The sequence below is a fragment of the Acipenser ruthenus genome, chromosome 4, assembly GCF_902713425.1.
Source record: "Acipenser ruthenus chromosome 4, fAciRut3.2 maternal haplotype, whole genome shotgun sequence".
NCBI lineage: Eukaryota > Metazoa > Chordata > Actinopteri > Acipenseriformes > Acipenseridae > Acipenser > Acipenser ruthenus.
Window position 1 is genome coordinate 45,938,518 of NC_081192.1, and position 13,942 is coordinate 45,952,459.

Here is a 13,942-nt window from a genome sequence, read left to right on the forward strand (position 1 = left end):
TAAGCCTGGGTTATCAATTCCTTTAGGTAAAAACGATTTGTTCATTAGCCAAGGTATTTGTTAACATTGTTATTTTCTATTTATTAGATGAACAGTGATATACAAGTAAATTAAACTGTACTTACTGCTGCACACAACTGCGGCTGCAGATGATTTCTTGCAGAGGTGTGGGTTATTGGCGAATTCCTTGCAGTCCCAAAGACTACGAACATTTGTAGTACACTGATAGAACCATTTTAGAGTTGTGTTGTGTTTGAAGGTGTTGTAAAAACCGCTGACCTGCACTTGGTCCCCACAGCCCAGCATGGAGCACACCACTCTCCCCTCATCTTCTCCCCACACACTGTCACAGACTGTTCCCCATGACCCATTGCGGTGGATTTCCACTCTGCCAGAACACCTGTCCAAGCCACCGCTCAAGCGTACTGCCTTGTGCTCTGGAACAATGAAAAAATGTATATGTATATATATATATATATATATATATATATATATATATATATATATATATATATATATATAGTATAACATGGACATCAGAATCAACAACTTGTTAATATTTTTAATTTTTTTTTTTTTTTTTATAAATGTTACCCCCATTTTTTAATCCACTTTTAAATACACAATCCAAATGTAGTCTCACCTTTTCAAGTAACTTACTGACCAGGACTTTTCCCACTATCAAACCAATCACCTCTTTTCACCTGCTGAACCTAAGCCCTAGATGCTGCCAAGCTACTTAACCATAAAGATGAGCCCAAGCCTGGCTTAGTCCCTCTTTGACCTCTTCAGGAACCTGATAAGTAGGGGTCACTGAATCATCATTAAGTGAACTTTTGTATCCCCAGCTGATATTACTGACCCTCCCATGGGACACAAAGTTCAAGACAGCACTCCCTTTGGGCCCATAGTCGTGAACAGGATTCATACAGCTATTATTATCATCTAAATTGGGAATAATAATAACCTGATTTACCTGAACATATGACCCCAGCGTCCTCTTTGTGCCCACAGTCCCCGCTGTGTTTCAGAACTGGACACTCCCACAGAAATCTCTCTGTCCCTGTACAGTTCACATCATCCATCAGAATAGGACCGTGCCCATTTCCAAACTGGCGTGCCCCGTCCGACAGCACTTCCACAGCAAATCCGCAGCCCACCTGTGCACAGGCCACATTGCCATCCTTCATGTCCCACCAATCGTCACACACAGTGCCCCAAAACCCCTCCTCCCAGACCTCCACTCTTCCAGCACAAGCATCTCTACCTCCAGCCAATCGCACAGCTCGGTGACCTGAGTAGCAAATAGATACCAAACGTTATATTTTCTCTTCTAGTCAGTAACATCAAATACTGTATTATAGCTGCTAAGCACCCACAACCTCATCTCAGGTTTCTAACGAGTTTTTATTCTTATCTCATCACATAACCCACTTCTTATCTCATCACAGTTTTTTAGAGAGTTTGTCCAGCAGATTGAGTCTAAAGTAAGAAGATACTGTTTTTGCTGTAAAATTGAAAATGGGAAATTATTATGTGTTAAAATCTACCAAAGAAGTTCAACAAATTACCAAGTTTATAACAAGACCAGTTGTGTTTTTTCTGGTTAATCAGTTATTACAATATAAATTAATTATTTGATTAATCAGATTAACTGTAGTAGTATGACTATGAACTGTATTTTCTTGGCCTGTTCCAAAACAAAAGACACAAAATGACCAAATTATTTTGGAATAACTTTATGCATTGAGTTTCTTACCTCTGCAGATGACATTCGTCCTATTAATGTAATAACCTTTCTGAGCTTCTGTGCAGTTAAACAAATCTGGACCCCCAAAGTTACACTCAAGCAGTCCTGAATTGTATTGGGAGTGTTGCATTTGAGAATTGGGATTTTGAAGTGGTTGAACATCAAAAGCTTTTCCACAGTCCAGTTTTTCACAGACTAAGGTTGCTTCACTGATATTCCAAACTGGGGTGACTTCTGCTGGAACCCATGTTTCATTATAAAATACCTGCAGGCTCCCAGAACAAGGGCTATCACCACCAAATAATCGGAATAAGGTGACCGGAGCTTCAGCTGTTGGATGAACAAGAAATATAAATATAAATATTGAATGCTTTTAAGTATATGTGGTCATACAGTCCTCACCTCACCAAAATTGCTCTTAAATGAATGCCCTTCTGTCACTTTTACTGTCTCACTGGTCATGAGTTTTGACCTATTAGAAAAGTAAACTTTAGAGGGGTTTGTTGCTTAATTAAGTGTTTAGATTTATCTTTTTAAAAATAATTTTTCTATATAAAGCAAGACAAACCCTGATTGTTGACATTAAAAATGAAGAACACTTTTGAGACCAAACCAATACACCAAACATGTACATATATGGTGGTAAAGACTGTGGCACTGTAATAAATAATGTGTATGTGAGCCTAAGAATGAAACAGGCTTTGTATCCAGAAAACCTCTAAAAATGACAATGCCGAAAACATGGTATGTTTTAAATTGCCCACTAGAGGTCATTGTTTTACCTGTCTGCAAGATGCAAATGTTTATGTTTAACAAGGTCAATGTTTAAATCAGGGGTGTTCAATTGTTTTAATTGAACACGAATTATCTCATTTAGACACCAAATTTAAGTGACTCTGTGTGTTTGGAGAGAGAGAGAGAGAGAGAGAGAGAGAGAGAGAGAGAGAGAGAGAGAGAGAGAGAGAGAGAGAGAACAACAAGAGAAACATCTTCTTGTCCTTGTACCACTCTTCGTGAGTTAAAGCAACATCAGCTCACTCTGTGTGAGTCAGGGCTATTTCCAATCCTGTGTAAAATTACGGTTCGTTACTGTCTACTACCATTGTGTTTGCGTTGCGTTGTTTGTGTCAGATAAACAGCTGTTAAAAAGCCATTCCCACTATTAGTTAGGGAGTCATGTATAGTTAGAACTCCAAAGAGGAGTTAGATTTTTCTTTTTGTAGAAGAAAAGTAATTGATAAACTGAAAACTCACTATTTTAATAATAATCATTTTAATAATTTTACTATTTACAAATATAAACTTGTCAATAGTTGCACATTCACATCATTGCGTTGCTAGGGACATTAATTGTTTCACAGTCATATAAGTAAAGGTTCATAAAAGTAATACAAACAGGGACGCTTCTGTGTTGTATAGATTAGCAACATTACATCCTCTCACATGACACAAATAACTGGTTGTGTTCGGTTGCAGCTGCAGTGTAAAACCAGCTCTAGCGACGCTGCTCGACACCACAGCATCCTGTTGCTTATTTCCTGTGAAAATGTCAATCTACTGTCATCTCAGCATATATGGCAAAGGGTTGAAACAAAGTGCTGTTTTTATAAAATGTATCCCGATTCCCAAATCTTTTGGGGTCCCATGGAATGTTTTGGCTCTTAGGGAAGCAGACTTTTGTGGGTTTGTTTTGGTAATATGGTAACAAACAAACAAACAAACAAAGTAATCACATTGCTAAAATTCATGCTGACTTGTTTCTGTATGCCACGAGTAAAACTTGGAAATTCCTTCAAGGATACAGAATTCTATATGGAATAATCAAGTAGCTGCGGCAGTTGCATTTATTTAACATTTATTTATGTCTGGGCCTAATTGATCCTGGCTCTAAATTGTCAGTGTTTCCCAGCAAATGGTTTTATGACAGATAATACATTTCTTGATTTAAATGTGTAGTTCAAATACTTTATTCTGGCAAATGCACCATTTTACAGCTATGGTTTTACATCCCAGTACTACATCATCATACCATTACATTCTGTTACAGTGAGGGTTTCATTCATATTTATTAGTTGGGTTTATTACAGGTTACCCAGTCAATGGGTCTTATAAATAAAATAATTGTAATTGTATGAAACTAGTAAGAAGCTACAACTAAGTTCTTGTTAATTTATTTTATTGCTTTAAGAATTTGCCTGTGTTTTTTCACGTACTTGCACTTGTTTTTAAAGACTTCTTGATTGTTTCCGGTCACTTTTAGTTGCCTGAACTGTATAAATAATTAATTTTATATGGCAAACAAGAATAGTGGCACATTAGGACACCCCTTATCTAGTATAAATATCAAGGAGCAGTATGTTATTTACTACATTTGTGAATAATTGAAAGAATACTTGCTTTGGTTTGCTGTGTTTGTTGGAGCCGTAGTGGCCTCTGAGGAGTTACTCAGATACTCAGACGTGTAATTGCTTTGAGATCCTGAAATGAAAAAAAAAGTGTTATTTCATTTCAACAAGATCATTTAAAAAAGATTTTCAGAGATAATCTACAAAGCAACACAATAGCCCCATTATAACCTCATCTTTATAAATGGTGTTTTTAAAAATGACTAGTTTCACAAGTTTAAAGCTTCCTCTAAGATGCATGTTAAACAAAAATCATGTAATAATTCAATAGAAAAAGTAATAACCCATGAAGAACAGTTAAATAACTGAACAATTTAAATACCTAAAAACAGCATGTTAAACTTTCCTTACTTAAAAATATCATGCCAGCTCTTTAAACAAAAAAGAGGGATTTCCTAATTCATGAGTCTTCTTCTTTTCCGGTCCCCCTCTCCCTGGCCAGAGGACCATTTCCCAAAAGACACTTGCAGTGTTTTCTAAACTTGTGCTATAGCTATAATATAATTTTACATTCAGTTCTACGAGTTGTTTTAACAGTGCAATGTACAGTACATTAAAGTGTTTCTACATCGCCCCCAGCAAGCAATTTAAGACAGTATATTATAACTTGGGTTACTGTGTTTTTCTACTAAGAGAGTTGGTGTTGATTTATTGGACCAACGATCAAGTTCCAAACACAAACTGTCAAGAATGAAAGTGTGTTTCAATATAAATATCACCGATGAAGGGACCTACAGCATGCTGTCTTGTAAACTTGTATTTTGAAGATTGGAATTATTTTTTTTTAAATTATTTTTTACATTGCTATTTATTGTACATAAAGTATAACATGAAAGTATGGTTTTCAAAGACTAATGATGAGTTTAGGAAAATAGACCCCTATACACAAAACATGGATTTAATTCTGCATATTACATCTAAATGTTGTGCACTACTGTAGACAGATAATTGTAGTATTAAAACAGCAAAATTAAAATGCTGGCCAATTCCTTTATTAAAGCAAAAACTACAAACAGCATGATAAACTTTCCTAACTTAAAAATATACTGCCAGCTCTACTGCCAAAAAGAGGGCATTCCTAATTCATGAGTATTCTTTTCGTGTTCCCCTCCCCCTGACCAGAGGACCGTTTCCCAACTGCAGTGTTTTCTGAACTTTTACTTTTGGAAATGTAGTTGTATTTCTGAAAGAGAAATCTGCCCATTAATCAACTCTGTATCTCCTTTCTGAATTATACATTCTTGAATATATACTTGAGTTCACAAGTGGTCTGGGGCAGTTGTGAGGTGCAGGTTTAGAATACCCACAACACTTTTAGGACAACATAGTCACAAACATTTTATCATATATATAATTTCTGCTGGTCAGCAAAACTTTAATATACCAGTAAGAATCTAAAAAATAAAAACACACAAACTTTAACCGTCCTTTTCTTTACCGCAGCAGAATTAAGCGTAACCTTTTAGCACATGAAAGACATAAGCCAAAACTTGCATTTGCATACCTTAATATCAATAGTACTACAGTAGTAAAGAGTGCATTCAATTCAATTAATTCAATCTCATCGAGGCAGCTTGTTATTCTATTTTGAATACTTACATTGTTTCTGTTCAGTGTGGAACCGAGAACAACATAGTTAAATTATTGTGGTCTTTATTTTACCAGGATTTTAACATTCTGGGGTGAGTAAACCAAATGGAGGAGAGAAGAAGACCTCAGTATCCTCATCTATATGGTTATATGAAACCAGATCAGAAAATAATGCAAAAGCCAATACACCAGAAATGCCACAGAAGTTTAATGATTTTGATTTTTTTACATTGAAAAGTAACAGTGCTGATTTCACCCTAGAAAACATGGCATTTGTGTTGGTTGTATTTCTGATTAATTAAAAACCTACTGCCCTGACATTACGTGTGAAAATAAGTTGGTGTAATTGTGTTTAGGTGGCTCAAGAGGCCTATTTGGTTTAACTGGCGTGCAGAGTTTATTGAGCAGCTCTCAAAATTGGGGAGGATTCCTGTTATAAACTACTCTTCCTCCATGACATGTCTCATCAACTCATTACTGAGAACAGACCTGTGTGCATTTAAAAGTGGAACAGTAAATGCGAAAGCATCCCTATGATGTGAACGGTTCAATCTTTAAAAGAGATTATAATACTAATAAATGTTCCCAGTGTTTTAGATCCTACTTACAAGAATAGAAAAAAAAGATATACATACATAATCTGTATGTGAGAAACTTGAGAAATGCACTAAATTGTTTACAAATTATACCAAATATGTTACACCTTAACTGTTTATAAGGTTGTGATTCCATCTTGGGTATTTGATGGCATTAATACATGTATATGTCACAAAAATATCCACAGTACAGTATTACATCCTCATTATGTACAGTTGGGTGTACATTTTTCCATATGTAATATAACTTTACATTCAGTTCTACGAGTTGTTATAACAGTGCAATGTATAGTATTTTAAAGTGTTTCTACCTCACACCCAGCAGGTAATTTAAGACAATAAATTATAACTTTGGTTAGTGTATTTTTAGTGAGTTTATGTTGATTTATTGGACCAACTTACAAGTTCCAAACACAAACTTTCAGGACTACACTGGTCCCTTCATCGAATGAAAGTGCGTTTCAAAAGCAACATCGTAGATGCTTTTTTCAAACACACCCTCACCGATGGAGGGACCTACAAGCTGTCTTGTAAACTTGTATTTTGAATATTGGACAAATAAATGTGGTATTAAAACAGCAAAATAAAAATGCTGGCCAATTCCTTTATTAAAGCAACAATTTAAGGAGCCAAGCAAAAGGTTTTGTTGTGACTTCTCCTGCACTGCGCCTTGCAGGGAGTGTGTCAATGGTAGATAAGGCGAAGTTTCTGTTATCATATTATTATTATTACTGATTTTTTTTTTTTTTTTTTTTGTCAGATGCTTTTATCCAAGGCGACTTTACAGGTGTTACAGGGCAGTAAAGGGTTACAATGCAAGCTTAATATTTAAATACAGTGTAGTTTACAGTAAGTGCAAATAATACTACTAAAATACAATATGAACTAGGATGCAGCAAGTTAATTACACATTATATCTACAATGGTATAGATCCAGTAATGTAGTGTATAGGTCAGGTAAGTCCAGTGCATAAAAGGAGCAAAAGCAAGAGATCCAAGTGCATCTTAAAGATGTACTGGTTTGAAAAACAATAACCAAGCATATAAACAACATATAAAATTGGCATAATCCCATACCACAATACACCAAACACAAATATTATATATGTTAGGGGTTGGGGTTAATGGACATTTTTAGAACCCTGAAATCTTAGTGTTTAGCTTGGGGTTGTCTTGCGAATGACCCCATCGCGATGCTGAAAATACACTTTTACCCGAAGCCGATCTGAAGAAGATCCGCATTTTGTACTTTTGAAAATGGAAATAAAAAAATCAGATGGTTTGATAATTTTCTTTAAAAGCATGGGTCAGCAATGTATTTATTAAGCAACCGCATCAACATTTTTATTTTTTTTATTTTTATTTCCAAATAGTTTGACACAATTGTGGCTACCTTGGAGAATAATTCCAACTAGCCTCACTTTTACATGAAAGGATGAAAACTAAATAAACATGGTCTATGGGTAGAATTGTACACTGTTGTTGTATTTTTTAATAGTTTTACGTAAGATTTATAATTGAGTGTTCAAAGTTGTGGATGAACATACGCTAAATACAATACAGTACCTTCCTTTCTTAGTGTTAGCTTTCATTTCTCTTCATACAGGATCGTCTGCAGTTTCATACAATATTAAAAAAAAGTAGATGCATTATTACTAAGAATAGGAGTTAAAAAATCCACTTGGCTTTTTTGTAGGATGGAGTTGGATGATTTCCTCATCACTCAACAGCCTCTGCTTTCTGAGGGCCATCAGTCTACCATCATCTGTCTGATTGTCTCATTCTAGACAGTGACCTTAACTGTACAGGTAGAGCCAACATTGCTAAAAGGCCTCAGAAAATAATATGGTTTTATATGACAGTGCAGTTTTTTACTTCCCCTGTTAGTTTGTTTTTCTTTCTTGGATTTAACTGATCCATTCACATAATCTTTTACTATTTTCACACTGTAATGTGTAAAATGCAGCAGCATGATTTATTTTGTGTTACCGGTAGGATAAACAAAAAATTAAGCGCACTAGTATTAATTAAATTTCACTACTGTATAGGCTTACTGTACAGATTTATTAAGGGTTATTCTTTTATTTTTTTGTGGGCCCCATTACCAGGGGACAACAAAAACCTGACACCAGCCCTGGTAACACACCATTCCAAATACTTGCATTCTGAAATCTGTCATTGTAAACATTTCATATGATTACAGTCCAATCTAAATATTGATAAACATTGCCTGTGGTAATGTGGTATACTTTTTCAGAATTTCCTGTGTGAAGCCCTGCCAAAAGCGGCCATACTTTTTTGCTGCCACAAAACCACCTCAGGGCATGGTCAGAGCATTTTGTCGGTTCACCGTTTTATATTGAAGTAGCCCTGTTCATGAAGTACTGGAACAATTAAACTATACAGTACTGATTATTGCTGCATGTAACACATATTTTTCAATGCAGGTTTATTCACATTCTGTGTGAATGAACCTGCCGCCGCTGCAGTAGTAATGTGTGTGAATGGGTAAATCAGAATATAGATTACTGCATCGGTGCTGCTGCTGACCTGGACTGTCTGTATGAATCGGCCATGAGTCAAATAAATATGTTTCAGAAATGTACACTTTTACTAAGCGCCGCTCGGAGATGAGAATTGAAAAATAAAATAGAAGTGTGGTGCGTGAGGGGTGGATTACAGTTTTTCTTTTTAGGGATTTTAACTTTTTTCAATTACAAAAGTCACTGACTTGCCTAAAGTGCTGATCAGTTCCCCACCCCCTCTCTCTTCATATAATGTGCGTGCTCAAACAAAACCTTTATTTTAAAGATTTAATGAAAAGATTTTTTTCCATCTAACATCTTGACATCGATAGAATCTGATCCAATTTATTAATAAAATAACATCATCTGTAATCAGCATTTCTTTATTATTATTATTATTATTATTATTATTATTATTATTATTATTATTATACTGTCATTGGTGTGGGGGCCTACAGTAGAAAGTGCATTATTTTTTGTTGTAAATAAATCACCCCAGAAGGGATGCAGAGTTTTAGTGTGGCAGCGTTTAGATCTGACACTGTCTAGGTCATTAAACAGACCTCTCTGTGTGCCACAGTTAAAACCTCTAAAAGTGAATGTGAGTCTCTTTGCAAAAATATATATATAAAAAGACAAAGAAGGCCCCATTGAAGGATTTAAACGATGACCAATTAATGACTACTTTATAACATTAATGTTTTTAATGTATAAATGTGTGCATGTACTCTTTTTATTCTGTTACATTTCCAGGAGATTCAAAAGATTAGAAATTCAGTCTGACAATTAAGTTTTTCCGCTACTCTGAATTGTCGCTGTATTGTATGTGCAATTTCAATTTGATGCTGAGTGCTAAAACAAAACAAAAAACTGTACAATTAAAATCAATATAATAAATGAAAAATAGAATTCAAATGGTGGTGATTTGATTTTTTTTTTTTATTGATGTTTTAGACATTGATCGCCTTGGCTTAATTGGAAGCCTCAAGGAATAGCCTATTAGTAGTATTTGTAAAAGAAGCAGCATTACAATTTGTGCTTTTATCATTTAGGACATAATTTACAGTATAAGTTGTCTTTCTTTTTTTAGGTTGTTGCTCACTTTAATATGACTGTATTTAGTTAGTTAATTGCAATGCAATTACAATATAAATAATTGACATGTTTCCTACAATGGCAACATTAAACATATTAGTCCAGGGCATGAAAGGGGTAGCTTCAGTATTTACTGGTAACTTCTGCTGTGAAATAAATGGCCCATAGGAAAAACAATACAAAGGCTGAAATCAAATATATCCTTAATGGAGATCCAAGATGATTATTTTGTAATGATCAAATGGAGAAGTGTGTGGGGGTAATGGGAATACAGAATCCCACAATTATATTTTGCACAGAAGCATTCACCAAACCTAATCCTATGAGCCTTTACTGTTTATTCATTTCAACTTTTTTTTTTTTTTTTTTTTTTTTTTAATTTAGTCGTTGCCAATTAGTTTTTATTATTTTCTCCCCAATTTGAAATGCCCAATTATTTTTAGGCTCAGCTCACCGCTACCACCCCTGCGCTGACTCGGGAGGGGCGAAGATGAACACACGCTGTCCTCCGAAGCGTGTGCCGTCAGCCGCCCGCTTTTTTACACTCTGCAGACTCACCGTGCACACGCCTCAGAGCTACAGCGTCGGAGGACAACGCAGCTCTGGGCAGCTTACAGGCAAGCCCGCAGGCGCCCGGCCAGACTACAGGGGTCGCTGGTGCGCGGTGAGCCGAGGACACCCTGGCCGACCTAACCCTCCCTCCCCCCGGACGACGCTCAGCCAATTGAGCACCGCCCCCTGGGAGCTCCCGTGCACGGTCGGTTGTGGAATAGCCTGGACTCGAACCGGCGACGTCCAGGCTAGTGCTTTTTACTGGATGCACCACTCGGGAGCCCCCATTCATTTCAACTTTAACATAGATTTTTGTGATCCATTTTCCAAAAATAATTATTTCTAGTCAGTATTTTTTGTTTAATGATTTTACCACACAGCTCAGGTGTATAGCGACCTTAGACTGCATTCACTGTGTAATGCAATTGTAATGTAATTTCAGACACAAAGAGCTAGTTACAAGGTACTGAAATTATAATTGTTTAGGTTTATATCCTCCCATAATGTTGTTGGTAGCTTTTGCTTGAACAGTAGACTCTGAGTTCAGGCCCTGTTCAGATTAGTAATTTTATTTGAATATTGATTGTAATTTACCATATGAAAACACTTTGCAGTGTACTTGCGTTTTGTAATTATAATTAATTAAAACAATGAATAATCATTTAAAACAACACTATACAGAGACAGCTGTGATAGTTGGTTCAAATTATAGGTCAGTTTGAAGTACTGTACTAAGGTTTAGATTAGTCTACTGTAATTTGAGACTTCTGTTAACAAAAGTTTGATACAACTTTAATTTTATTAACAGAATGACACTAAAGAAAAAGTTTGTGTTTGACAAGTCTTATACCAAGGAGTCACAAATAAAAATGTTATTAAATATATATATATATATATATATATATATATATATATATATATATATATATATATATATATATATATATATATATATAAATACATTATTACATTATGATTTTTTTTTTTTTTACCAGTTTGGGTGATTACCCCATTCAAGCACAGACCCCCTCAGACATATTTTCACCCCAATATTTTAGAAAATGTGTTTAACCATCTTAAAAACGCATAAATAACTTGACATACATAAATATAAACTATATACACAGAATTAATGACAGTACAATTTGATTTTAAAAATACGTAGATAAATAAAACATTGGTATTACCTTGAGAAAAGCCTGCAACAGAAAGCATCAAGATCAACATTAGCACTTCCATTTCACGTCAAAACTGCTAACAGATGTTAATTGTTTTCCTTTGTTGTAGAAAATTTTACAAAAAAGTCTTTGTCAAGTCTTTATCTTATCAAAAAAAGTGTATTTCTTGCATCATTTATCATTGTGTATGTGTGTGTCTGTGCAAAATGTGGTTTCCTTTTTATTGTTCATTGTTCAGCAGTGTCTTCTTTTTTTTAAGTTCTTTGACCACGTGACTTTGCATAAAGTATAAAGATATGAGTTTGCCGACCACACACACACCCCACACACACACACACACACACACACTGTCATTGAATATGATCCTTTCTGGATTTTAAATTGTTCATGTTTGTGAAAAAATCTGGATTGAGGTCACCTATTTCTAGAAATTAATTATTAATTCAATTTTGTGGTTAATTTGTGATGAATTACCTAGCCAGTGGATGTTACACTTGATTCTTCTTCTTCTTAACAGTGTCATTGGAGCTTACTGTTATGTTTATTGGTCTATAGCAGGGGCTGTGGGAGCAAGACATTCTATGTATTATTTTGAAATTATATACTGTATATATATATATATATATATATATATATATATATATATATATATATATATATATATGTATACTCTGATGCATCATGAGCATCAACAATTTACTCAAAGCCTCCACTAGTGTTTTCTACTATTATAACAACCTTGACTTGCATAAAGAAGGAAAAACATTGAGTGAAATAGCTCGCATCACTCAATTATCAAGGTGTGGTATCTGAAACATAATCAGCAAGTACAGAGAAACATCATCTGTAATTGACAAACCCAGGACTGGAAGACCCAAAAAGCTGTCTAACAAGGATGAGCAATACTTGAAGATAATATCCTCAAGGAATAGAAAGAAGTCAAGCGTTGAATTGACAACAGAACTGGCAGAAGGCACAGGTGTTATTGTCCATCAGATAAACAGTACGAATGTCACTCTTGAAATCAGGACTTGAAGAATGTGTTGCAGTAAGAATCCTGTTAAGAAAGGGAAATGAGACTAAAAGGCTACAATATGCACAAGAACACAGAAATTGGACTATCGAACAATGGTCAAAGGTGCTTTGGACTGTTGATGGATGGACAACGACACATAGAATACAGATACCACCATGTTCAGATGGGTCATCAGGTAATCGGGCTTCTAAACTATAATGGTGTGTGCCACCTGTCACCCCAGGGGGGCTTGGACTGGGGTCTGACTGCTTAGGTTTGTCTAATTTAGATACCTGCACCTTTTTCTGGGCCCCAGATCTGGGTCTTTGAACAATTTCAAGAAGGTGGCACCTGGGCCCCATTTTCCACAATGGTAAGTGGATTTTTGTCCCTTCCACCACCCCAGGGTCTTGGGCTGAAACCTAACCAGTTTGATTAATCTAACCTTTCCCCTTATGTACTGTATTTATTTGTCCAGTGATGAACCTCAGAACTGTGTCTTTCCATTTAAAAAGACTGGTCCACTTGGTCATCCAAATTCATTTCACAGTACCCTGTAGAGGCCCATTTTATACTATAAATGAAAATATTGTGTGTGGGGTGTCTCTTTGCAATATCAATGAAATAACTGCAAAATGAAATGATGAAGAGACACCTTACATATAATGTAGCTTAATGTACTGTGATAGAAGAATGATAGAATAATCGCACGAAGAGTTCTAATCTAATGTGTTTGGGTGATCTCTGTGATTTGTATAACCTGGATTATGATATTATATGAAGTTTGATGTTAACATAGTATTAGATTTACAATGTTGAACTAACACACTGGAATGTGGCCAAGGGTCAGCAGCCCTGTTTTCAGAGAAGTGCATGAGTCAGCGACATGAGAATAGGACACTGTCTCAAATGATAATATTTTGAGACAGCGATAGTTCCTCTTTTCTCCCCAGTCACTTAGCTAATATTCTTGTATTAGGGGAATCAACTTTGTGAGACCTGACAGACACTCTCTCCCTAGCAACTAGAAAAATCAACCAATCAGAAAAGTCGGTAGGCAACAGTGTCAAGAATACCACGGGGTTGGTTTGAGCTGACTGAGGAGGATAGGAATTACCACAAGTCATGAAGCAAAAACTGATTATATAAGGAACTGTTTGACTTAGTGTATTTTGAGCTTCTTTGCGGTTGCTTGCAGAGTCTGTGACACTCTGTTGAATGCTCCAGTCTGCAGAC

General features: G+C 35.6%; 1 protein-coding gene across 2 annotated transcripts in view; it reads right to left on the bottom strand.

Moving 5' to 3' along the window:
- The window catches only part of LOC117400558 (T-cell differentiation antigen CD6-like), a 68,250-nt gene that overhangs the window by 11,885 nt on the left and 42,423 nt on the right, over positions 1 to 13,942 (bottom strand). Inside the window, exons 1-5 of one of the 2 annotated variants that reach the window (XM_059022455.1) lie at positions 11,701 to 11,908; positions 4,148 to 4,228; positions 1,760 to 2,080; positions 977 to 1,294; positions 126 to 437 (exon numbers count right to left, since the gene is read on the bottom strand). In XM_059022455.1, the coding sequence (XP_058878438.1) occupies positions 126 to 437; positions 977 to 1,294; positions 1,760 to 2,080; positions 4,148 to 4,228; positions 11,701 to 11,752 (1,084 nt within the window). In that variant the 5' untranslated portion in view covers positions 11,753 to 11,908. Of the gene's footprint in view, positions 1 to 125; positions 438 to 976; positions 1,295 to 1,759; positions 2,081 to 4,147; positions 4,229 to 11,700; positions 11,909 to 13,942 lie in introns of those variants that run through there. The other variant, XM_034919306.2, reaches the window with a different exon arrangement.